Source organism: Scardinius erythrophthalmus (assembly GCF_964197995.2).
Source record: "Scardinius erythrophthalmus genome assembly, chromosome: 24".
NCBI lineage: Eukaryota > Metazoa > Chordata > Actinopteri > Cypriniformes > Leuciscidae > Scardinius > Scardinius erythrophthalmus.
The window spans coordinates 21,549,676-21,575,314 of NC_138244.1; the positions used below are offsets into that span (position 1 = coordinate 21,549,676).

General features: G+C 37.9%; 2 protein-coding genes across 2 annotated transcripts in view; both read left to right on the top strand.

Annotated features, from left to right (window-relative positions):
• The window catches only part of abcc8 (ATP-binding cassette, sub-family C (CFTR/MRP), member 8), a gene marked incomplete at its 5' end in the record, with an annotated part of 88,005 nt that extends 70,014 nt beyond the window's left edge, over nt 1-17,991 (top strand). Inside the window, 14 exons of the mRNA XM_081356877.1 lie at nt 4,162-4,328; nt 6,586-6,655; nt 6,773-6,930; nt 8,013-8,105; nt 8,237-8,339; nt 9,243-9,356; nt 9,445-9,565; nt 9,897-10,027; nt 13,676-13,754; nt 13,843-13,951; nt 14,279-14,382; nt 14,949-15,082; nt 17,533-17,595; nt 17,749-17,991. Of these exons, the coding sequence (XP_081213003.1) occupies nt 4,162-4,328; nt 6,586-6,655; nt 6,773-6,930; nt 8,013-8,105; nt 8,237-8,339; nt 9,243-9,356; nt 9,445-9,565; nt 9,897-10,027; nt 13,676-13,754; nt 13,843-13,951; nt 14,279-14,382; nt 14,949-15,082; nt 17,533-17,595; nt 17,749-17,886 (1,584 nt within the window). The 3' untranslated portion in view covers nt 17,887-17,991. The remainder of the gene's footprint in view (nt 1-4,161; nt 4,329-6,585; nt 6,656-6,772; nt 6,931-8,012; nt 8,106-8,236; nt 8,340-9,242; nt 9,357-9,444; nt 9,566-9,896; nt 10,028-13,675; nt 13,755-13,842; nt 13,952-14,278; nt 14,383-14,948; nt 15,083-17,532; nt 17,596-17,748) is intronic.
• Nucleotides 17,992-19,530: 1,539 nt separating this feature from the next.
• kcnj11 (potassium inwardly rectifying channel subfamily J member 11) lies at nt 19,531-21,246 on the top strand. The gene has a single exon (XM_081355585.1). It carries the CDS (start codon nt 19,647-19,649, stop codon nt 20,790-20,792), a length of 1,146 nt encoding a protein of 381 aa, XP_081211711.1. The 5' UTR covers nt 19,531-19,646; the 3' UTR covers nt 20,793-21,246.
• Nucleotides 21,247-25,639: the final 4,393 nt, after the last annotated feature.

Below are 25,639 nucleotides of genomic sequence, written 5' to 3' on the forward strand. Positions count from 1 at the left end.
CAATATTAGTTTTACTTGATCTTAGTGCTGCGTTCGATACTATAGATCATACAATACTCTTAGATCGACTACAAAATTATACTGGTGTTCAAGGACAAGCATTAAGCTGGTTAAGATCGTATTTATCTGAACGCTACCATTTTGTTTATTTAAATGGAGAAAAATCTATCATAACTCCAGTAAACTATGGAGTGCCGCAGGGATCTGTGTTAGGCCCTCTATTATTCTCAATATATATGATGCCACTTGGAAATATTATAAGGAAACATGGAATTAGTTTCCATTGTTATGCTGATGACACTCAAATTTATATTTCATCACGGCCAGATGAAAACGCTAAATTATCCAAATTGACAGAGTGTGTTAAAGATATAAAAGATTGGATGACGCATAATTTTCTTTTATTAAATCCAGACAAGACAGAGGTACTACTTATCGGTTCAAAAAACCACCCACAAAACCTCTCACAATACAACTTTAACATAGTAGGATGTCCTGTTACTTCATCCTCTACAGTAAAAGACCTGGGTGTTATATTAGACTGCAACCTGTCTTTTGAAAATCATATTTCATATGTTACAAGAACAGCCTTTTTCCACCTTAGAAACATTGCTAAGCTACGTAATATGCTATCTGTTTCTGATGCAGAAAAGTTAGTTCATGCATTCATGACCTCGAGACTAGATTACTGTAATGCGTTATTAGCCGGTTGTCCTGCATCCTCAATAAACAAGCTACAGTTAGTCCAAAATGCCGCCGCTAGAGTTCTAACTAGATCAAGAAAATATGATCATATAACACCGATTTTATCATCCCTACATTGGTTACCTATAAAGTCCCGTATTAATTACAAGGTATTGCTACTGACTTATAAAGCCCTAAACGGCTTAGCTCCAGTCTATTTAACGGATCTTCTATCGCCCTATAATCCATCGCGCTCTTTAAGGTCACTAAATTCGAGGCTTTTGGTCATACCTAGGATATCTAGGTCCACCAAAGGAGGGAGAGCATTTTCACATTTAGCACCAAAACTCTGGAATAGTCTTCCGGATACTGTTCGTTGCTCAGACTCGCTCTCCCAGTTTAAAACTAGATTAAAGACGCATCTCTTTTGCCAGGCATTCATATAATACTTTTAATCCTACAGTTAAATCCGACCTCCAGTTCATAAACGCCAGAGGAGAACTGGCCCCCGACTGAGCCCGGGTTCTCCCAAGGTTTTTTTTTCTCCATTAGGTCACCTGATGGAGTTTTTCAGTTCCTTGCCACTGTTGCCTTTGGCTTGCTCAGTTGGGGATATTTGGGGATATTTAATTTAATTAATCAATCAACGATACTATTGATCAGCATTACCAAACGTAGACGTTCCACTAGAAACAAACATTGATGTATTGTTCTAATTTATTACTGTGAAGCTGCTTTGATACAACCTGTGTTGTGAAAAGCGCTATATAAATAAACTTGACTTGACTTGACTTGACACTTTCTGAAAAATGTAATTGGCTAAAACTGTTGCATTGTGGGTGGTTGTCAACTGTTGCAAATGTAAGTGGCTAAAACTGTTGCATTGTGGGTGGTTGCCATCTCTTCCCCATTGTCCATTACTGAGAATGGCATATTTATTCTAAATGTGTACTGTATATCAGATGTAAAACATAGTGTAAATCGTTCTTTCATTTATTTAAACTGTTATTAATAAATGCATATTATTGGGACCGTATTGTAAAGTGTTACAGTTAATGTTTTTTTGTTTTGTTTACGTCTGGTATATTTGATTTCTACTTTGAAAATATACTCTGCATATGAATCCCCTCTTGAATGATTTAGCCACCAATTTACATAATTTATGGTTTGCACCTGCTGAAGAGGCAGTTCACCGACCTCGGATAGCTTAGATGTATGATTTCATTGGCTGCTTGGGTTGATTTTTAAAATGATCCATGATAAATATTGATGATTGAATATTGATATGTTTTATATTTACAGGAGGCACATCAATGTTGAATGGAACATAGGAAAAAACAAGAGAAGGTGTTAAGAGCCAGATACAAACACTTCACTTTATTAATAGACCACCCTGCCTCTGAGGAAGTGTATGTTGTGGAGAGCTCAGCCTTAAGCTAGTATGTGCTGTGACAGCCCAGATAACACAGTGAGACTAGAATCCAGTTGTTCAGAGTTAGAGGCAAGGTAGTTTATTTAGTAAACCTCTCCTTGAGTCAGTCAGATTGTTAAAATTGTGCTGCTTTGAAGGAGCCAGTGGGACCCCAGGGGTCTCATTTATAAAACTGCATAGGATCCTTACTAAAAGTGTAGTGCTCCCGAAAGCCAAAAATTGCGTACGGCAAAACATATTCAGACCTATAAATCCTTGCGAACCCCAGAACCTGTGCAAAATTCCCTTTATAAATCCCAATCAGCGGAAGATTGTGCAAACACGCTCCACCCCATCTCTTCCCCGAAATAACCATATATGGAGCTTACAGCGCCTAGTTTTACTATGCATATTCTCATCTACATATCATTTGCATATGCATATTCATCCATATTCATATGAGTTACGGATGTGTCTTCATATTACATAACTAAAAGCCTTGTTTTTGAATAAATACATCAAATAGTATAAAATACATATCAATCTTTTCCATTGGCCAAATAGTATTTTTAATGGAAACAGATAGGCCTAATTGTGCATTATTGATCATTATATTCACGAAAATATTATGAGTTATCCTATTATCATGCGCTAAGCAATCCTCGGTGTGGTTAAAACATTGAAACACAGCATTACACAGGAAAAGTGTTCAAAAGCATTGCATCCACTACATATATTTTTATTTATTCGAATATAATTTTTTTTGTAACTTCTCAGTAATGATTTCATGTAATTTAAGTGCTTAACTCCATTAATGAGAATGGCATATTTATTCTAAATGTGTACTGTATATCAGATGTAAAACATAGTGTAAATCATTCTTTTATTTATTTAAACTGTTATTGTGAAAATGCACTGCATTTATGATTAGTGATTTATACTATACTAGATTTATGACTCCTCTGTGCATACGTAACGGTTATAAAATGAGGCCCCAGATCTCCATCTTTCTTATAGACGCACAGGTCCAGCTCAAATGTTTTGTTTAAATATCCTCTCCGCACACTGCTGCTCTAATTTTCTCTAATTCTCTAAATCTAATTTTATCCACTCCACATGCTCCTCTTTAGCAGAGACACTACAAGACATCTTATCAACATATTTTCCACATTTTCACAAACCAGTTTTTTCCGATCAATACTGCTCAATTACTGCTCAGATAATTGCTCAACGCATTTTAAGCAGCCGTCTTTGCCGTCACACAGAATGTCATAATGTAAAGTAGACTTTACCCCTGATTTAGACTAATTAGTTATGTTTTTGAGTTGGTTCACATTATTGATGTTCTCTGCTGGAGTTCTACGGTAATGAATAGCCTTTTAGCCACCTTGATTGCCAGATTGATTTTCTTTCACTTTGTTATTTTTTCAGGGTTTACGATTAGCATTTGGAGGGTTGCAGTACATAGATTAGAATTAGTCAGAAAAACCTTCCTGTGTGATTGAAATGATTTGTCTGCTAGAAGTGTTATGGATTTTTTGCAGAGTCAAGTACACTTAAGGCTCGTTCACCCCACAGACAATAACTCTAACGATAACTATAAAGTTTTTATAATCATTATAATTCTATGAGAGTGGGGAAGACCAGACCACAGAGATAACGACATGAGAAACCATATTGTTGGACATTAGCTGATAAACGATAAAAACATTGACAGCCAATCAGAATCGCTTGAGCATTTAAAGTGTCAGATGACAAAACTGCAGCATGTGCAGAACATTATTATCTGTTGCTGTGGCCGTTAATACAGTTATTGTTATAGCTATCGTTCTGCAACAATACTGTGACAGGCTGCAACAATAATATTGGCAAATAAATGCTTAAAATAGGCAGCTATTGCACTGTTATGAAAGTATAACCATGACAACATGTGTTAGAGTGAGATCAGCATGATATAATTGCTTACCAACCCTTCCTGTGTGTAGAAATATTCAGTCTTTCAACTCATGAACTATGTACTAAGTGAGTTGGTGTTTTTTTAAGTGTCGCCATTGTTCTCCCCACAGGTCGTTGGTTTCAGTCACTCGTCATACCTGCTGGTGTTCAGTTTGCTGTGCTGTCTGGGTATCGTGTTGTGTCTGGCCACATCAGTGGCCGTGGAGTGGACAGGCTTGCGGGTGGCCAAAGAACTGCACCACAGTCTACTCAGTAATATTATTCTCGCCCCAATGAGGTACATCTTAAACCTTCATATCATCAAGTGTTTATGTGGAATATTATGGCATGTTGTGTATAATTTGTTATGCGTCATGGTGTGTGTGGGTATGTATTAAATACAAGGTGGGCGGCCAGTGTTTGCATAGGAGAGAGAGAGTTTATGTATCTGAACATGTCTTGTTTTATTGCTCTTTGCCTGTGTAAATATATTTTGTGTGGAATGCCAAAAGAGATATTTAGCTAAATGTCCTAAGTTGCTCTTTAACATACAGTGGAAGTGGATGGGAACTGCAGCTCGCAAACTATAGAACAAAAAAATATAATTTCATTTTCATTTCACAGACGACAAAATACACTTTGGGTGAACTAAACTCAGCAAAAAAAAAGAAACATCCTTTTTTCAGGATACTGTATTTGAAAGATAATTTTGTATAATCCAAATAAGCTTTACAGATCTTTATTGGAAAGCGTTTAATGTTTTTCATGCTTGTTTAAAAAACCATGAACAATTTTTGCTCACGCACCTGTTGAACAGTCCCTTAGACACTAACTGTTTACAGGCAGTAGACAAAGTCGCAATTCCAATAATTTAGGACATTTAAAGAGACCTTTCTATTGAAAAACACTCGGAGAAAGATGCTCAGGGTTCCTGATCACCTGCATGAACTTGCCATAGTCCTATTGTGCTGAACCCTACCTATTCACAAGACGTAAAATAAGTCTTTGATGTCTCAAGAGTGTGTATGTGAAGTTTTAGCTCAAAATACCCCACAGATATTTATATATATAGCATGTTAAAATTGTCAATTTTGGAGGGTGAGCAAAAAACGCACCACTTTGTGTCTGTCCCTTTAAATACAAATGAGCTGCTGCTCCCGGCACAGAGGGCGGAGCTTCAACAGCTCTTGTCCTTTTACCTCACACAGACCTGCACTGAAAATTTCAAAAACTTTTAGCCTTTTATGTTCAATCTGGATTCAGACAATAATGGAGAGATTCAAGAAGAGGTGACATGTAGAATGCAACAGGACTTTTCTGAATGGTTAGTTGATGAATTTATGTAGCTTATGTGTAGTTATCTTCTAGTCATTGATTAGCATATTCTGTCTTGATAATCTATAAATCGTGTTCAGGGGGTGGGGTTTATGTAAATTTTAGGGTTGGTGATGTCACTAACCCAGGAGTAATGTTGTGTAGTTCCTACCAGTCGTTTGTTGTAGTCCTTAAAAAGCAATTTCTTGAAAAGCAAATGACTCCCTTTGCTTTGAACTTTGAGCGTTGTAACTTTGCAGATGTTGTTTATGCTCAAACAGCAACATTACACACTAACTAAAGTCAAAAAAGTGAAATCATAATCAGCCACCCCTTTAAGGCTTAATAAAATTTAAACTGATGAGTTATAAAAAAAAATCACCCCCTTCACAGTTGTCATGAAGGGCAAAATTAGCTACAGACCAAAACCATTTTTTGTACTAGGCTGTAAAATTTTTTTTTTTTTTTTTTTTTTTGTAAAGTTGGGCATGTTAACATGGGATTGACTCTCTTTTGGAGCCTGTCTCTAGCGGCCAGTCGATGAATTTCAGTTTAAGTCACTTCCGTGTTGGTTTCAAGAGAGACCAGAAGTTCCCACTTGGTTAGACACTTCTCTGAAGTAGGAGCTAATTTAGTTCTTCCAAAAGGCGTTCCTATAACTAAATTCGTTCCCAGTTCCTGCGGTGTGAAAATGCCAAAAAGTGGGTGCTTCCGCCAATAGTTCTAGGAACTATGAAAACGCTCCTTCTGTGTGAAAGCCCTTTAAGACGCATGAGACAGTGCTATAGGCAGACAGCAAGGACAGCTGATCGTCCTTGCAGTGCCAAAACACGTGTAACCATGTCCCAGATGTGTTCGAGAACTTGCAAGTGCCATGGTGGAAGAGTGGAGTAACATTTCACAGCATAAACAGGCAAATCTGGCTCAGTTCATAAAGATGAGATGCACTGTAGGACTGAAAGCAGCTTCTGGCCACAACAGATACTGACTGCTCCGTTCAGGGACTCATTGTTCCATTTGTGTTCGTCAAATGCTTTTGAAATCTGTTCCATTTGTCTCAGTTGTTGAATCTTTTTATGAAATATTTACACATAAGACATTTGCTGGTGGGGAAAATCATTTGAAAGTGGGAGGATGTTATTTTTTTTTACAGAGTAGCCTTTATTTCTTTGAGTCAAGTGATTTAACCTTTTGAAATAGATTACAATTTTTCTCAAATTGTTCCCTCTTTCTTTTTCCAGGCTCTTTGAAACGACTCCTTTAGGAAGCATATTAAACCGTTTCTCTTCCGATACCAATACGATAGATCAGGTAGGCTGTTACGATACCCAAATCATAAAATGTTTGTGTGTTGCAGTATTACTCACTTGGTGATTTATCAAACACAGCATTTAGTATTAGATTTTTAATTCTATCCATTTGTTACAGCACATTCCCGCTACCCTGGAGTGTTTGAGTCGCTCCACGCTGCTGTGTGTGTCGGCTCTGGGTGTGATCTCATACGTCACGCCGGTTTTCCTCATTGTACTAGCACCACTGGCCATCACCTGCTACTTCATCCAGAAATACTTCAGAGTCGCTTCAAAGTAACCAATCCAATTAACTTATCACCTATCTGAAGACATTTACCTCTCCATTGCAACTTTTTGTCCAGATTTGTTTTATGTTGTATATTAAGAAATAATGCCTTTATAGCTACAAATTTATTCTCAATACTAAGAGATACTTCACCCAAAAAATTTTAATTCTCTAATCATTTAATCACCCTCCCACAACCCAGATGTATGACTTACTTTGTTCAGATGAACACAAACAAAGATTTTTAGAATAATAATCCATCTGTGTGTCTATATGATGTCAATAGGCTCCCAAAAGTTGACGGTCAAAACAGCACAAATAACCATCATGATTGTACTACCTACAACCCCAGTGGCTTCTGAAGCGAAACAACTAAAATATGAATACTCAATACTTTTTTTACAACAGTCAGCTAGAAGTAATGGTTTGTAGTATGCATATATACAGAATATAAAGCAATAGCAAGCTGGCTTTGAAAGCATAAGATCCCAGCCTCACTTCAAAACACACAGCCAAAGCAGAGTCTGCATTACCTCATATCTCAAAAAATGTAGCATTACAAAAATAATGAACATAAACAACTCGGAGAGCTCTGACACTGTGTCTACAGCAGACGCGACAATTGTCGGAGACGTTTCTATGGGCTTCTATACATAATCTATACATATTGGAATTGGTCAAAGCAGGGTCCCTCAACACTCGAGAGCAAGTTGACTGTGTGCCTACAACCATAGTTAGATGCATGTATGAATATCTATATCTGCAATAGACTCCAGCTGATGTTTTTGCGAAGGCGTCAGCTAACATGATTATTTATTTGTTATTTTACACATAACAGTGTAAAAAAGGAAAAAGGATTTCTATTGTTTATTCTAGTGTGAATCATCTATTGTTTCACTTCATATAGACTTAAAGAGGTGTTTTTTTTCTCTAAAAATGTTTTGTATTTATCTGAAAAACGTGTCCTTTCCTAATGCCTTCACCAAAAGACATGTCATTTGGTGATAGCATGAGGGTGAGTAGATGATGAGAGAATTGTATTTTCTATTGAGATGTTTAGTGTAAGTGACCTGTGTGCTTGTATTTCCAGAGATCTCCAGCAGCTTGAAGACAGCACACAGCTTCCTCTGCTTTCACACTTCTCTGAGACAGTAGAGGGGCTCACAACCATCAGAGCCTTCAGGTGGGCAAAATTATGAGTTTGAGTGTTGTATTCGCTCATCTGTTGAACGTGGCAGTCACTCTGGATGGGAGCATCTGCTAAATGACATATAAATGTATTAAACATTATTCTTCTTGTATTTTCCCTCTTAGGTATGAGCCTAGATTCAGACAGAGACTTCTAGAGTTCACAGATGCCAATAACATGGCCTCTCTCTTCCTCACAGCAGCGAACCGCTGGCTGGAGGTTCGAATGGTGAGTTTATAAGCCACTCAAGTCAGTTACTATAGGACTAGTATTCTAGACTATAGAATAGACTAGAATATAGTATAGACTATATTCCTAGAACTATTGGCGGAAGTACCCGTTTTTTGGCGTTTGCACCGCAGGAACAAGGAACAATTTTAGTTCTAGGAACTCCTTTTGGAGGAACTACTTTAGCTCGTACTACAGAGTAGTGTCTGATTTGGCAGATTGGCAGAACGCACGCAAAACACCAACACACGCCATTTTTAAAAAATCTGTGTAAGCACACAGATTATATCCTATACATTTACTTCACAAACTAACTCTACGAACATTAAAAACAGTGATAGATGAGCCTTTTAACCCTTAGGCTTAGAAGAAAATCCAATGCAACTTTGAGGGGACAAACGAAACATGATTATGTATTTCTGCTCAGCTAGCGACACTGGACATCAACCACACGGCATACGCTAATACATTTTCATATACTGTCTACTTTCTATGTAACAGTTCTATCTAATAACATATTAGACAGGACTGTTAGACAGATCGTAAACTAATGAACACAGAGAATACGAGCACTGTGTGCTCAGGCTCTGGCTGGCGTTCTCAGCGCCGTCAAAATAAGTCACATCAACAAGCGCGGCTTACGTCACTTCAGAGTTCCTACTGGCGGTGCGAAAGCAACCAGGAAAATGTCCCTAAGGGAACCATTAGTTCTCGGGAAAAACCACCCTGGTGGCTAGTTCCTAGAACTACCCAGTGCGAAAGCCCCTTATATGTGACATCTGTAGAGTTGGTTCTGTTTGTTTCAGTTAAACAATTTTTTATTTGATTAAATACTAGCAAAAATAGATGTTACTTCTTGAGCGACTCAACAGTAATGGTTATACTATTGTATCTCTTGTGCAGGAGTACATTGGGGCTTTTATTGTCCTAACAGCAGCTGTGGCCTCCATCACAAACTCCCAATACAATCATCTGTCCACTGGGCTGGTGGGGCTGGGACTCACATACGCCCTCATGGCAAGACCACACACACATACATCTAACTTTCTACATGCTGATCTTCAGCAATATTGGACAACTTCTGTTACTGTATTTTATCTCGCAGGTGTCCAACTACCTGAACTGGATGGTGCGTAATCTGGCAGACATGGAGGTGCAGCTGGGAGCTGTGAAGAGAATAAAAGCTCTGCTGAGGACAGAACCTGAAAACTACGAGGGTCTAATGTGTGAGTATCAGTAGCGGCCCCTAAGTAAATAATTAATGATCTTTGCTACGTAAGTGAATCAATCAAAACTAACTTTAGCTGGATAATAACTTTATTCTAGAGCTGCTGTAAAGCCAAAACAATCTGTTACTTTAATTTCCTATTATCACTGTAAAGCTGCTTTGATACAATATATTGTTAAAAGCGCTATATAAATAAAGGTGACTTGACTTGATTTAAACACTGGATATAATAGATCTGTCTACTTCTTTTCCTATGTTCTCACATTCTGTCCATCTTTCTCAGTATATCGTACGCCTCTTATCTCTTTGGTTAAATGTTTCTCTCTCAGCCGCGTCTCAGCTTCCAGAAGGTTGGCCTCAGCGGGGTGAGATTCAGATCCAGAATCTGAGCGTGAGGTACGACAGCACCCTGAAGCCTGTCCTCAAACAGGTCAATGCTCACATCAGCCCAGGACAAAAGGTACAATTATACATATATTTAAGAAAGTACATTTTCTTAAGAAAGTTAAATAATGATATTCAACTTATTTAAATATAAAGAGGGTATGCACAGTAGGCGGAGTCACTGCGGTCACACCCACTGAGTGGCAAAATGACTGAGTGGCAGTGATGGTGTTAAGCGTGAATGCCGCAAAAGAGCTGTGCGATTGACTATACAAATAGATTCAACAAGAAATGAGCTATCTTTTTACAGGTTGCTGAAAGCTACAGAATCCCTAAAACCCCAGATCACTGCCATTCGCAGAAACAACTGGAATCCAGGCAGCGCAACATGGATTTGCGGTCACCGTTTTTTTATGTTGACTGTTGAATTGTTAGGTAAAAATCATACCTTAGGCCAAATATTGACAACTCATCAATTAAATATTTACCATCTTGTATTTTGTATAACTGTAAAGTATTTGTCAGTGTTCATTGAAAAAATTTGCAGTGTGTTCTACAAAGGGGTATGGTTGGATGGTGAACTTGATTTTACATGTTCCTGGATCAATATCTTTGTTAATCCTGGAACAACATTCCAAACAACCAATCAGATTTGAGGGACAAGTTTACAGTTTATGTCAAGTTTAGGCTTAGAACAAGAGTTAGGGGCTTCTACACCGTTCTTATTCATCTATCGTAGGGTTAAGTTATGAGTAGGGTTATGTTTAGGGGTAGGGATAGAGTTAGGACTATGTTTTCTAAAAGGAATGTTGTTCCAGGATCAACAAAAGATGTTGATCCAGAAACATGACTGACTTGGCAACATAACGGCGACCATGGCTGGATAATGTAGGACAAACCCAGTTTACCTTACAAAGCAAGTATAGATAGATAGAAGTAGGGCTGTTTTCGACTAAGGATTTTCATAGTCGAATCTGATTCGTTAGATTTTGCCGTAGTCGACTGATAGTCGGACCTTTTTTTTTTTCTTTTTTTTTTTAGATAGCAGCTAGATTTTTTCCATTTCAAACAAAAGAGCTAAAAAACACATATATATCACACATATATCATTACATTTCATAAACATGAGGAGCAATATGAGAGAGAAATTTGGTGATGGTTGTTTAGGTACATTAAACCACGTAAAGCTTTTTCACGCCCATGAGAACCGCGTGGAGTCAACTCGCACATGAGAACCGCGTGGAGTCAACTCACAGCTGCTCCGCTGCCCTGCTGAAAATGTGAAGCAGAAACGCTTAATATCAGTTAACGTCCATAATAATTGGACTCTGGGTTCGATTTTTTGACCATTTTCAGTGGTTATGAGGAGCAATATGAGAGGGAAATTTGGTAATCGTTGTTTAGGTACATTAAACAATGTAAAGCTTTTTAACGCACATGAGAACCGTGTGGAGTCAGCTTTTTAACGCACATGAGAACCGTGTGGAGTCAACTCACAGCCGCTCCGCTGCCCTGCTGAAAATGTGAAGCAGAAACGCTTAATAGGCCTATCTGTTAACGTCCATAATAATTGGACTCTGGGTTCGATTTTTTTTACCATTTTAAGTGGTTATGAGGAGCAACATGAGAGGGGAATTTGGTAATCATTGTTTAGGTACATTAAACCACGTAAAGCTTTTTAACGCACATGAGAACCGTGTGGAGTCAACTCACAGCCGCTCCACAGCCCTGCTGAAAATGTGAAGCAGGTTTTTGAATACATTTTTATTTATTTACATTAGTAAGCTACAGGACATCGTCTTTCAAAACATGACCTGCGCGAAAGCGAAAAAAATAAAATAAAAATGGTACCCATCCCTTCTGAAAATGCGAATGCGTCTGTCCCCAGCACATTTCAAACCAAACTGACGCCCATGTATATTCGACTAAGAGGTTCATAGTCGAATCAGACCTCTCCGAATCGAATCGTCGAATCCTCGACTATTAGAAGTCAGCCCTAGATAGAAGCTCAAAGGAGTTCTTAAATACAGTACATTCAGTTTACTGCACAAAACTCCATATAAGGGGCTTTCGCACAGGGTTGTTCTAGGAACTAGCCACCAGGGTGGTTCCCCGAGAACTAATGGTTCCCATAGGAACATTTTCCTGGTTGCATTTGCACTGCCAGTAGGAACTCAGAAGTGACGTAAGCAGCGCTGTTGTTGTGACTTTTATTTTGACGGCGCTGAGAATCCCAGAGCCAGAACCTGATCACAGTGCTCGTCTTCTCCGTGTTCATTGGTTTATGATCTGTCTAACAGTCCTGTCTAATGTGTTATTAGAACTGTTACATAGAAAGTAGACAGTATATGAACAGGTATTAGCGTATGCCGTGTGGTTGATGTCCAGTGCCGCTAGCTGAGCAGAAATACATAATCATGTTTTGCTTGGTCCCCTCAAAGTTGCGTTGGATTTTCTCCTTAGTGATAGATGGGCCTCTTAACCTTTACGCTGTTTTCCATGTTCGTAGAGTTAGTTTGTGAAGTAAATGTATAGGATATAATCTGTGTGTTTACACAGCTTTTTTAAAAATGGCATGTGTTGGTGTTTTGCTTGCATTCTGCCAATCAGCGTTCACTAACGTCACTGGTAGTTCCTATATTGTTGGTTTAGACACTACTCTGAAGTAAGAGCTAAATTAGTTCCTCCAAAAGGAGTTCCTAGAACTAAAATCGTTCCTAGTTCCTGCGGTGCGAATACGCCAAAATCCAGGTACTTCCGCCAATAGTTCTAGAAACTATGAAAGGTTCCTCCGGTGCGAAAGCCTCTATGGTCTGCCTGACGGTGACAGCTGAGTTTCTACAAAATATATTGGAACAACCAGAATTTCCATTTACTGTATGAAGTCCTCATCAAGTTAAGTCAAGTCACCTTCATTTATATAGCGCTTTTAACAATATAGATTGTTTCAAAGCAGCTTTACAGTGATAATTGGAAATTAAAGTAACAGAGATTGTTTAGGCTTTACAGCAGCTCTAGAATAAAGTTATTGTCCAGCTAAAGTTAGTTTTGATTGATTCACTTCGGTTGCAAAGATTATTAGTTATTTAACCTTAATGCACTCTGGCCTGCTCATTTGCACAATAACAGTGCCTGGTGGCTCGAGAACGCAAACCTTGAAATGGGTTCCAAGGTGCAAGCGTTGACTTTCACGTGTCAGTTTCAAGCATCATGTCTTGAAGTACAACCAAGCGTCAAGTCAGATCATTACCAAGCAGCTTTACAGAAAGTCACAATTTTATGTTTAATTCCTTAGTGCTTTAACAAGATTTAGGGCTGGGATATAGATATAGATACAGATATAGATCTACATATATTGTATTTATAGTCTTGTCTAGCAGGTAAAGCATTCACAGGCTTTGCTTGTATTTCCCGGGGGTCAAAATCAGGTACATAAAAATGACAGAAAAGCTGAGATCTGGCCTTGTGTCAGTGTCCATGGACCACCTCTTTGGTGAGGTGTGAGGATCACTGTTGAGTCCAACTCCCTCGAGTCGAGTCGAGTCAAACTACAGTTTCCCCTATTAAAGCCAGTTATGTTGCAAGATGTTTTGCCACTCAGTCTGACTGGAGGGAAAGTGACGTCAATGCATACCCTCTATATACACACACACAGGCAATTATTTTGATTACATATTGTTAAATGTTACCCATAAACCCTTTACTTTGTGTTGATCTGTTACAGCTTGGAATCTGTGGTAGAACAGGAAGTGGCAAGTCATCTTTCTCACTGGCCTTTTTCCGGATGGTAGACACGTTTGAGGGTGACTCTTTTTTTAAGGCCAAGCTAATTTCATTCATTTTACAGAGTATAATATGTGACATGGATATTAAGTCTCTATACTCCAACAGGGCGAATAATCATTGATGACATCGATATAGCAAAGATGCCTTTACAGACGCTGAGGTCGCGCTTCTCTATTATTCTACAAGATCCCTTCTTATTCAGCGGAACCATCCGGTGCGTCTCTTGAAACCGAATACTGCATGAGTGAATAAAATCGTCCCAATATCCTAGACATTTTATTCATTTACAATAAAAAAACGAATATACTTTTGTTCAGCATTATCAGTTTGAATTTGACACTTGAGTTGTGATTTCACAGGCCAAACTCCCCCAGATTTACATTATGAATGGATGACATACAAGCATGAATGAGCATCTGAATCTACTATAGCTTTTGTCCCGTTTAGGTGTTTTTAAAAGTATGGCTGTAGAGATGAAGGATTTCTGGGGCAAACTGAATTGATAGAGAAGTTCTATATGATCTAATTTTCTTGTGTTCAGTTTTAATCTAGATCCAGAGATGAAGGCCACAGACAGCATGTTGTGGGAGGCGTTAGAAATAGCACAACTCAAACCAGTAGTTAAAACCCTGCCTGGAGGACTAGGTAAGACACAATAAAACATGATTAGAGACTCATAGAAATCACGTTAAAGGGATAGTTCGGCCTAAGATTAAAAATCTGTCATAATCGAATCACTCTCATATCATTCCAAACCTACAGTATAATTTTTTTTCCTCCTGTGGAACATTGAAGATGATACTTGAAATATATTAAAAATGTCACTTTAAGGAAAGTCTATATGGGGATCAGTGTTCGTACAGGTTTGGAATGGTATAACGGCGAGTAAATGATGACAACTTTAACCCTGTCATTTTTTTTTAATGGAACAGTTTATTGAATGTTTAGAAAGTCTAGACAAACACATATTATAGTCACTTTAAATGCTCAAATCGTCCTGGAAGTGATTCTAACAATGATTTTCCTCTTTGTTGTTTTCTTTATGGTTGTGGTGTGGACTTCCCTATTCTCATAGAATTAGAACGATTATTAAAACTTCATATTTATATAGTTATAGCTACCATCCTTAGTGTGAACAGGCCTCTTTAAGGTTAAGATTTAATTTAAAAAGTCTAAATATATGATTGATGATACTCTTTCTTTGCTTTCAGATGCTATAATAACCGAAGGTGGGGAGAACTTCAGCCAGGGGCAACGTCAGCTGTTCTGTCTGGCGCGCGCATTTGTGCGGAAGAGCAGTATTCTGATTATGGACGAGGCCACTGCTTCCATAGACATGGCTACGGTGTGTGTGTGTGTGCGCTTAGAAGTACAATAGAGAGTCTAAGAGGTAGAAGGAAACCCCCCAGGGGTCATGACCTCGATTCACTTCACACTATTCTCAAACACCCTTCTCCTCCGACTGCTCCTCTGCCTTCATCTCTCCGGAGTAAATGAACCGTGGCTGTGCTAAATGCTCTGGCTGGGTTTCATAGAGGAATGGACACACAGTGAGGGACAATTTGATAGACTCAAAATGAAAGGAAAGCATCCGTGTGAAAAGTACTGGTATAAAGAATTCAAAATAAAAATGCCATGCCAGCTTGAATGGAAGCCAGAGGTTTTCAAAGTCAAAACACATACACACAGATTCTTAAAGGGATACTTCAGGATTTAGCATTAAGCTTTGTATTAGTAGAAAACCTGTAGTATTTTCGAATTACCATGCTTTCTACCCTCATATCCCCCTGAGACGAGAGATTTATGTATTTTTTGTCTGGAAAAAATCCTCAGATGATGCAAAAATCGTCATTTTGCGTCATCTGAGGATTTTTTGGCCAGAGGCTAAAGACTACAGCCAGTAGTAGGGGCTGTCCCGCATGTTTTCAACCCGCACATAGAGGGTGGGATCTCACTCACAGAATGTACACATAGTGTCAGCCATCTTTTTTTGGAAGCTAAGCTAGCAGGCTCTTGTTGTGGAGAAAGTAGTAGGGGTTAACATCCTCTTTTTCCGGGACATTTTCGGCCGTCGAGATCGTCCAAAATGTCCGGGATTCGGCTTTTGCTTTCTGCGGTCGCCATTCATTGTTTAAATGCACACCTTTTGTTTCAATCTAACTGAATTCATTCCGATTGGTGAATCTGAATGTAGTGTTTACATGAACGCTAAACAAGTGATCGGTTGATGTGCGTTTTAACATTGCTAAGAAAATTCCCGCTCCTCCATGAGAGATGCGAGACCGGTGCGTCTCACAGTGCCGCTCATCAGTAATGACGCCACCGGCATCGCGCCGTTCTCCCGCGGCCGTCAGCCTCATCCTGCTCGCCACAGTAAACATAATGAATGGCGAGTGTAGAACGCAAAAGCCGAATCCCGGACATTTCGGGCGATCTCGAAATCCCGGGCAGACTCGTCGTCACGGAGACTAGTAGCCTAGCCCTGCGCTCTCTTACTGGTAGGCGTGGCTTGGGAGTGGCCTCCTAGGGCAGCGAAGCAAGTGCATTCTGGGAGTTGTTGTCTTTCATCCACATAAGCCAAAAATACATTTTCTGGCTTTTCTCAGTCTAGAAAGCTCCAAATTCAAAATTAATTTCACATTTATTCTACTTAAATGACCCATTTTAAATACACATTCATCTTTCCAGAGGTGAAGTATCCCTTTAATAACGGTATGGAAGATATTCAGTCAAGAGCAGTGAATGATTTTCTTTTTCTGTTGTGGTTTGATTAACATTAATGACTGGCTTATATGAGGCTGCTGTCACTTTAAGAGCTCATGCATGGATCCAATGAAATGAAAATTTCGCTCAACTGTTTAATTTCACTTTAGATATAACCAGACATTTTGACACATAAGCGCAATAAGCCGTGAAAGTGAACTGAATTCAGCACATGTACCGAATGAAGTTCTCTGTCGCGGTTTATTGTAACTTATCAAAAAAGTTATCTTTCTTCTCATTCCTCCATGTTCCTTTGCTGCTCTATCGTGTTTAAGCAGTCCTGTGCTGCATGGAAATATTTACATAAAGATAAACTATATAAATCTCTATTGTCATGTCGCTCAGCTCTACAGCCCCACACTTTAAAAACCCCTGATGTAAGCTATCATTAAACACTAATATATAAAGTAATATACTAAAATTCATGTTCATTTTTAATTAGATCCTTATTCATATAATTTGTTAATAAAAACTACTAAATTAGAGAAATGCATTTAAAAAGATTATATTATTAGGTTAAAAAGTTAGAAATTCTATATACATTTTTATGGAATTATATATAATAATAATATAACATACATTTTATATAATTTCTAACTTTATAATATATGTAAATTATATTTAATGTAGCCATTTTCCTGCAATTTTTCTAATAATAAATTACATATAAAATACAAATTTGAATTATTAAAATAATATAATATGATATAATGCCCTTTTTAATAGATTAGGTTAAAAAGTCTGTAATTTTATATATATATGTATATATATAACAATAGATTAGGTTAAGATGTTTAAAATTATACATTTCCATTTTTATTACAGAAATTCTATGTATAAAAATGCTAAACGTTTGAATTTTAAAAAAAATATATTACATATATATATATATATATATATATATATATATATATATATATATATATATATATATAGAATAAATATAATAAAATGCCCTTTTTAAATAGGTTGTTTATAGTTTATTATATTAAATATTATATAATATTAATTATGCTTTTTTTTTTTTTATAGGAGAGCATTCTACAGAAAGTTGTGATGACTGCCTTCGCCGACAGAACTGTGGTCACCATCGCCGTAAGTTGCCCATTATGTTGCTTTCAGGCTTTAATATTTGAAGCTGTAGTTGAAGCCCAACAGCATGACGACGAATCAATGCTTTTAAGAGGCATTTCAGTCAGACAAGCTCCCAGCCATTTAACATCATTCTGTGTGTGTGTGTTTCCACAGCATCGTGTGCACACCATCCTGAATGCAGACCTGGTGATTGTGATGAAGAGAGGAGTCATTCTGGAGTTTGATAAACCTGAGGTTCTCCTGAATCAAGAGGACAGCGTGTTCGCGTCGTTCGTGCGAGCCGACAAATGAGCCCGGAGACCCTTTACTGAAAGTGCACTTGTACCATGAATTATAAATTATTTATAACTGTATTTATCATAATCACATTTGTAAATAAAATCTTCAACATTTATTAATAAAAAATATTTAAACAACCTGTATGCCCTTTTTTTATCTTTCCGTTTGCATTATTTTTTTATTATATAAAAAAATACAGATTTTTATATAGATTATATATTAATGATATATTATATATTATAATTTAAACAAATATTTATAGTTCATCAACTTGTATAGTTAACAACCTTACATTACTGAAGTATATATCTTAGTCAGGGTTGTGGCTTTTTTAATTTATGACAGGAATGAAAACAAGGCAGCATATTGATTGTTCAGCTAACAAAACTTACTTCTGAAAAAGCTTTAAGTGGGCAAATACTGTTTTAAAAGTTGTGACTTGTGAAAATGACGTGATCTAGGACCTAGTATGTACTTCATACCCCCAATAAAACATGAATACATGTTTTGTGAATTCTATGACTAACTTCACTATTATTGTACCGTATTTTAGTACAGTACTGTTAGCTTTAGTATAACATACTGTAGTTAGAACTGATGCTAAATGTTTATTGGTAATGAAGATCATCGTATACAGTAGTAGTACACAGCACTGTTGTCTGCTATAATATAGTAAGAACAGAATTTCTGTAGGGTAATGTGCTATTGCGTTTATTTAGTATATACTATAGAATTATTTATATATAATTATTCACTACAGCCCAATATTTTTTTATTGTTAATGAAGAGTGAAGTATAGCACAGTATGGTATAGTAGGCTAGGAAATTAGTCACTATTTTGTATTTTATTCTGTAGTTTGCAGCCTTTAAAAGCTAAATGTGTTGCTAATTCACAGTTAATTAGCATAGTATAGTAAGCTACAGTGTAGTTCAGTTATAGGTTATTATATAACATAGGTTAGTGTAGTTTGTCTCATGCAAACTTGCACTCACACACTGATTTTTATTGTTAATGCAGTGTAACAAGTCCAGTACAGTTTTGTTGTCTGTTATATGGTATGCTAATCTTTTAAATATATCTATTTTTTAAAGCAATTAAAAAATTTGGGTTACACTATTTTAATGTGTCCCTGTTACAGTGTAATTATACATTTACTTAGAAATATTAATTAATTACATGTACAGTAATTACTTAAGGTAGGAATAGAGTTTGGTTTAAGGTTAGTTGCATGCAAGTATGCCTAATTATAGTTATTACTATAGTAAATACAGTAACGTGGTGTAACAAGGACACATTAAAATAGTGTTACCGAAGTTAGAAATGAGAAAAAGCTCTTTTTAATAGGTAAAAAGTTATATTGTTAATGCAGAGTAAAGTGTAGTACAGCATTGCTGACTAGTAGTATAGTTTGTCTCTTTAAAACTGGAGCCCTAACTATTACATAAGTATAGACGTGTAGTATTATAGTAGCCTGTCTGTTAATGTAAACGCAGAGTGGGTTCTCTTCACTGTGGTAAAGTTCGCGTTTAGCACGCATGCCCTGTGCTGAATGAGTCTTTCTGAAGTCACATCTGAGGATGTGCGAGAAAATATCCGGTTGCAGTTGACTGACAGCGGCAGCCGGATCACTAAAAGTGTCGTCTTCCCACGGGACCTCCTATACCCTCATGTGAGCGCGTGAACGGACACCGAGCGCGGCGCGCACTGAAGATGAGCGCACTTGCCATTACAACTTAATAGCGCAGCCGCGAAACTGTAGTATGGACCAGCTATGTTGTCCAGAAAAGGACTCATTCCCGATGACTATTTCTTGACTCGGTTGGCGGAGAATGTGTTACAGCCCAAATTTACGACTAAACCGAGGAAGGCGCGATTCGTCGCCAAGAACGGGACGTGCAACGTCGCGCACACGAACATACGCGAACAAGGACGGTTTCTTCAAGACGTTTTCACCACTCTAGTGGATCTAAAATGGCTTCACACTCTGGTGATCTTCACTATGTCCTTTCTGTGCAGTTGGCTATTGTTCGGGATGGTCTGGTGGCTCATCGCCTTCGCGCACGGAGACCTGGACCCGAAAGGTGACGACTTTGTCCCGTGTGTAACAGACATCCACTCGTTCTCCTCAGCCTTTCTGTTCTCCATTGAAGTCCAGGTGACCATCGGTTTTGGCGGACGGATGGTCACTGAGGAGTGCCTATCGGCCATCGTGATACTGATCATTCAGAACATAGTCGGCTTGCTGATCAATGCCATCATGTTGGGATGCATCTTCATGAAAACCGCGCAAGCAAACCGGCGAGCGGAAACGCTCATCTTCAGCAAACACGCGGTTATAACCGTCAGAAACAACAAGCTGTGCTTCATGTTTCGCCTCGGGGACTTGAGGAAGAGCATGATCATCAGTGCCGCCATCCACATGCAGGTGGTGCGCAAAACCGTCACCAATGAGGGCGAGATGGTGCCTCTGGATCAGATAGACATCCAGATGGACAACCCGGTGGGCACCAACAGCATCTTTCTGGTGTCACCCCTCATCATCAGTCACGTGATTGACAAAAACAGCCCGCTGTACGATCTATCGGCGGCTGATCTGCTGCACGAGGACATTGAGGTGGTCGTCGTACTGGAGGGGGTTGTGGAGACCACCGGCATCACCACACAAGCGCGGACCTCTTACCTGTCCGAGGAGATATTATGGGGTCAGAGGTTTGTGCCTACGGTGTCTCAAGAAGATGGGATGTATGCTGTGGACTATTCTAAGTTCGGGAACACCGTTAAAGTGCCCACGCCGAGCTGCAGCGCGCGAGCTCTGGATGAGGCGGGAGGATTGGAGAGGTTTAAACTGCAGGAGTCCAACAGAGCAGTCGCATCAGTGAGGAGAAGAATCAAGATCAGCACACCAAAAGAAACATGAATCTGTTCCGTCGTTAACATCCTGAGACGCTTTATTATCAATTTTAAACGACTGTATTGGAATAAAAAGAACTGACATCGAAATATAGCTATTTATAACAACAAAACGGTGTACATATGTCCACTGCAGTGGAAAAAAAAAAAAAAATGTGGTAAGTCTCAGGAGGTTAATGGTGAAATATTACGTTTGTATGTATAGTAAAAAAATAAAGAATTTTTTTTTAAAAAAAGATATAATATATATTATTATATAATATTTTCGTTTGGATCCAAGAAATACGAATGCACTGTTGCAACTTTTCTTTATATGAATGACCTCTTATTGAGAAATATGCACGTTTGAATTAAGGTCTCAGGAAGTGAATGACTATGCACATGCTTTGAAGAAGCGCATGACTTTAATACAATCCCTGTTGTATGCCTTGTTATAAATAAACCAGCTTGTTTGTATTGAATTGCTTTGTAATGCACAGGACAGACCTTACAGTATAGCTACAGCATAGCTAAAGGTTTACACTTTGAATATTAATGGATAGGCCCACATGTCGGTGCTGTGAATCCTACTCTGATTTACCAGAATATAATTAGCGCATGACGATGTTGCGAGGCAACCGTCCTGAAGTGACCCGGGAGTCACTTATCATAATCAATATTCATGAGCTAAGGCCCCGCCCTAGAGTGAGTAAATTAGTGTCATGTATAAGCGTAACAGCGCATTACTTGAGAAATGCTTCCACCTTGTGGCCTAGTACTAGATCTGAAGTTGACCCACATATCTTCTGGGCCCAGTTGTTAAAAAGTAATCTGACCGGATTTCGGCTATCCGATTGGATACAATTTTTAATATGGGTTATATTATATCACAAAATCCAATCTTGTTTTTGATCCCAGCAGAAGGGTGGATTTCAGGAACAAATATGTAATAAAACTTTAAAATTGGTTAAAAATAAATAAAATAATAATAATAATTGTTATGTACATTTGTATCATGTGCAAAGTAAAAATATAAATGTGTATAAATACAACATTTGTATCATGTGCAAAACCAAAATTTTATGCACATAAATATCTTTATTTTGCTATTGATTAATTTAAACCATTAACGTAACAAAGCACATATTAGGCTACCTATTATGCTTTTCAGAACAGTAAAAAAAAAAAAGATGCCATAAAATAATTCCCCAATCAGCTGTGAATATCAAACAAAAATAATATTTTAATTTAAAGTATTTTTTAAATCACTGCAAATTACATTGGCACAATCCTCAGAGATGAAAAAGTCAAAAGTATGGTTTCTAACAATTGCATTGTTATTGATCGTGTATTTGTTTGTTTTAGTTGTGGCTCACATGAGTACGGTGGTTGAGAGAGCTCAACACTCTGAAACTGAAGAAAACATCTTCATCAGTTTGACAATACGTGCTGCAAATACTCACAACGCAACCAATACAGAAACACACTGCAAATACTCACAACGCAACCAAATACAGAAACACTGCAAATACTCACAACGCAACCAAATACAGAAACACACTGCAAATACTCACAACGCAACCAATACAGAAACACACTGCAAATACTCACAACGCAACCAATACAGAAACACACTGCAAATACTCACAACGCAACCAAATACAGAAACACTGCAAATACTCACAACGCAACCAAATACAGAAACACACTGCAAATACTCACAACGCAACCAATACAGAAACACACTGCAAATACTCACAACGCAACCAAATACAGAAACACACTGCAAATACTCACAACGCAACCAATACAGAAACACACTGCAAATACTCACAACACAACCAAATACAGAAACACACTGCAAATACTCACAACGCAACCAATACAGAAACACACTGCAAATACTCACAACGCAGCCAAATACAGAAACATGCTGCAAATACTCACAACACAACCAAACACAGAAACACACTGCAAATACTCACAACGCAACCAAACACAGAAACACACTGCAAATACTCACAACAAAACCAAATACAGAAACACACTTCAAATACTCACAACGCAACCAAATACAGAAACACACTGCAAATACTCACAACAAAACCAAATACAGAAACACGCTGCAAATATTCACAATGCAACCAAACACAGAAACACACTGCAAATACTCACAACACAACCAAATACAGAAACACGCTGCAAATACTCACAACGCAACCAAATACAGAAACACACTGCAAATACTCACAACGCAACCAAACACAGAAACACGCTGCAAATACTCACAACGCAACCAAACACAGAAACACACTGCAAATACTCACAACGCAACCAAACACAGAAATGCCCTGCAAATACTCACAACGCAACCAAATACAGAAACACACTGCAAATAGCCTACTCACAACGCAACCAAATACAGAAACACGCTGCAAATACTCACATCACAACCAAATACAGAAACACGCTGCAAATATTCACAACACAACCAAATACAGAAACACACTGCAAATACTCACAACACAACCAAATACAGAAACACGCTGCAAATACTCACAACGCAACCAAATACAGAAACACGCTGCAAATACTCACATCACAACCAAATACAGAAACACACTGCAAATGCTCACAACGCAACCAAATACAGAAACACACTGCAAATACTCACAACACAACCAAATACAGAAACACGCTGCAAATATTCACAACACAACCAAATACAGAAACACACTGCAAATACTCACAACACAACCAAATACAGAAACACGCTGCAAATACTCACAACGCAACCAAATACAGAAACACGCTGCAAATACTCACATCACAACCAAATACAGAAACACACTGCAAATGCTCACAACGCAACCAAATACAGAAACACACTGCAAATACTCACAACGCAACCAAAAACAGAAACACGCTGCAAATACTCACAAAGCAACCAAATACAGAAACACACTGCAAATACTCACAACGCAACCAAATACAGAAACACGCTGCAAATACTCACAACGCAACCAAATACAGAAACACGCTGCAAATACTCACAACGCAACCAAATACAGAAACACACTACAAATACAACGCAACCAAATACAGAAACACACTGCAAATATTCACAACGCAACCAAATACAGAAACACACTGCAAATATTCACAACACAAACAAATACAGAAACACACTGCAAATACTCACAACACAAACAAATACAGCCAAAAAATGGAGCACAACTGGAAGAAAACAAAACTAGACGTTTTTCAGATGAGAACACAATTGCGTACAGAGAGGTCTTAAAAGCTGCTAGATCTGCTTATTTTTAAACCCTATTAGAAGAAAATAAACAAAACCCTAGGTAAGTATTTGAAACAGTGGCTAAACTAACAAAAAATAAAGCTTCAAGCCCAGATGTTTCCAAACAGCACAGCAGTAATGACTTTATGAACTACTTTACTTAATATTGATAATATCAGGGAGAAAATTATAACTATATAACTTTCTACTACAGTATCGCGTCAGGCAGTGCATTGTAGTCTCCTTGAGGAAAAATTTGATTCATTCATTGCTATAGGAGAGGAAGAATTTACTAAACTTGTTAAATCATCAAAATCAACAACATGTAGGCTATGTTAGACCCTATAGGCTACTGACTTAGCTACTGAAAGAGATGCTTCCAGAGGTCATAGATCCTCTTCTTAATATCATTAATTCATCTTTGTCATTAGGATACATACCAAAAACTTTTAAGCTGGCTATGATTAAACCGCTTGTTAAAAACCGCAACTTGATCCTACAGAATTAGTCAATTACAGGCCAATCTCAATTCTACCTTTTCTGTCAAAGATACTAGAAAAGGCGGTATCCTCACGACTATGTTCATTTTTAGAAAGAAATGCAAGGATCTGCAAGGATTTTCAGTCAGGATTTAGAGCATACCATAGTACTGAGACAGCACTCATAAGAGTCACAAATGATTTGCTCTTATAATCCAATCGTGGTTGTATCTCTCTATTAGTGTTACTTGATCTTAGTGCTGCATTTGATACTATCGACCACAACATTCTTTTAAATAGACTCGAACATTATGTTGGCATTAGTGGAATTGCATTAGCATGGTTTAAATCATACTTATCTGACCGTTATCAGTTTGTAGCAGTAAATGAAGAGATGTCTCATCGATCACAAGTTCAGTATGGCGTACCACAAGGCTCAGTACTAGGACCGTTGCTGTTCACTCTGTACATGCTACCATTAGGAGATATCATTAGAAAGCATGGCATTAGTTTTCACTGTTATGCTAATGATACTCAGCTCTATATTTCTTCATGCCCTGACGAAACTTACCAATTCACAAAATTAACGGAATGCATAGCTGATATAAAAAACTGGATGACTAGTCATTTCCTTCTAATTAATTCTGGAAAAACAGAGAATCTAATTATTGGACAAAAAAAACTTCCTCACGTAGTAACCTAGAATACTGTCTAACACTTGATGGCTGCTCTGTCGAGTCCTCGTTGTCGGTTAGGAACCTGGGTGTGCTCTTTGATACCAATCTTTCATTTGAAAATCTTGTGTCTAGTATCTGTAAAACCGCATTTTTCCATCTTAAAAATATATCTAAATTACGTTATATGCTCTCATTGACAAATGCAGAACAATTAGTTCATGTGTTTATGACCTCAAGGCTAGATTATTGTAATGCTCTAATGGGTGGTCGCCCTGCACGCTTAATAAACAAACTACAGCTGGTCCAAAATGCAGCAGCTCGAGTTCTTACTAGAACCAGGAAGTATGACCATATTAGCCCGGTTCTGTCAACACTGCATTGGCTCCCTATTAAACATTGTATAGATTTTTAAATATTGCTG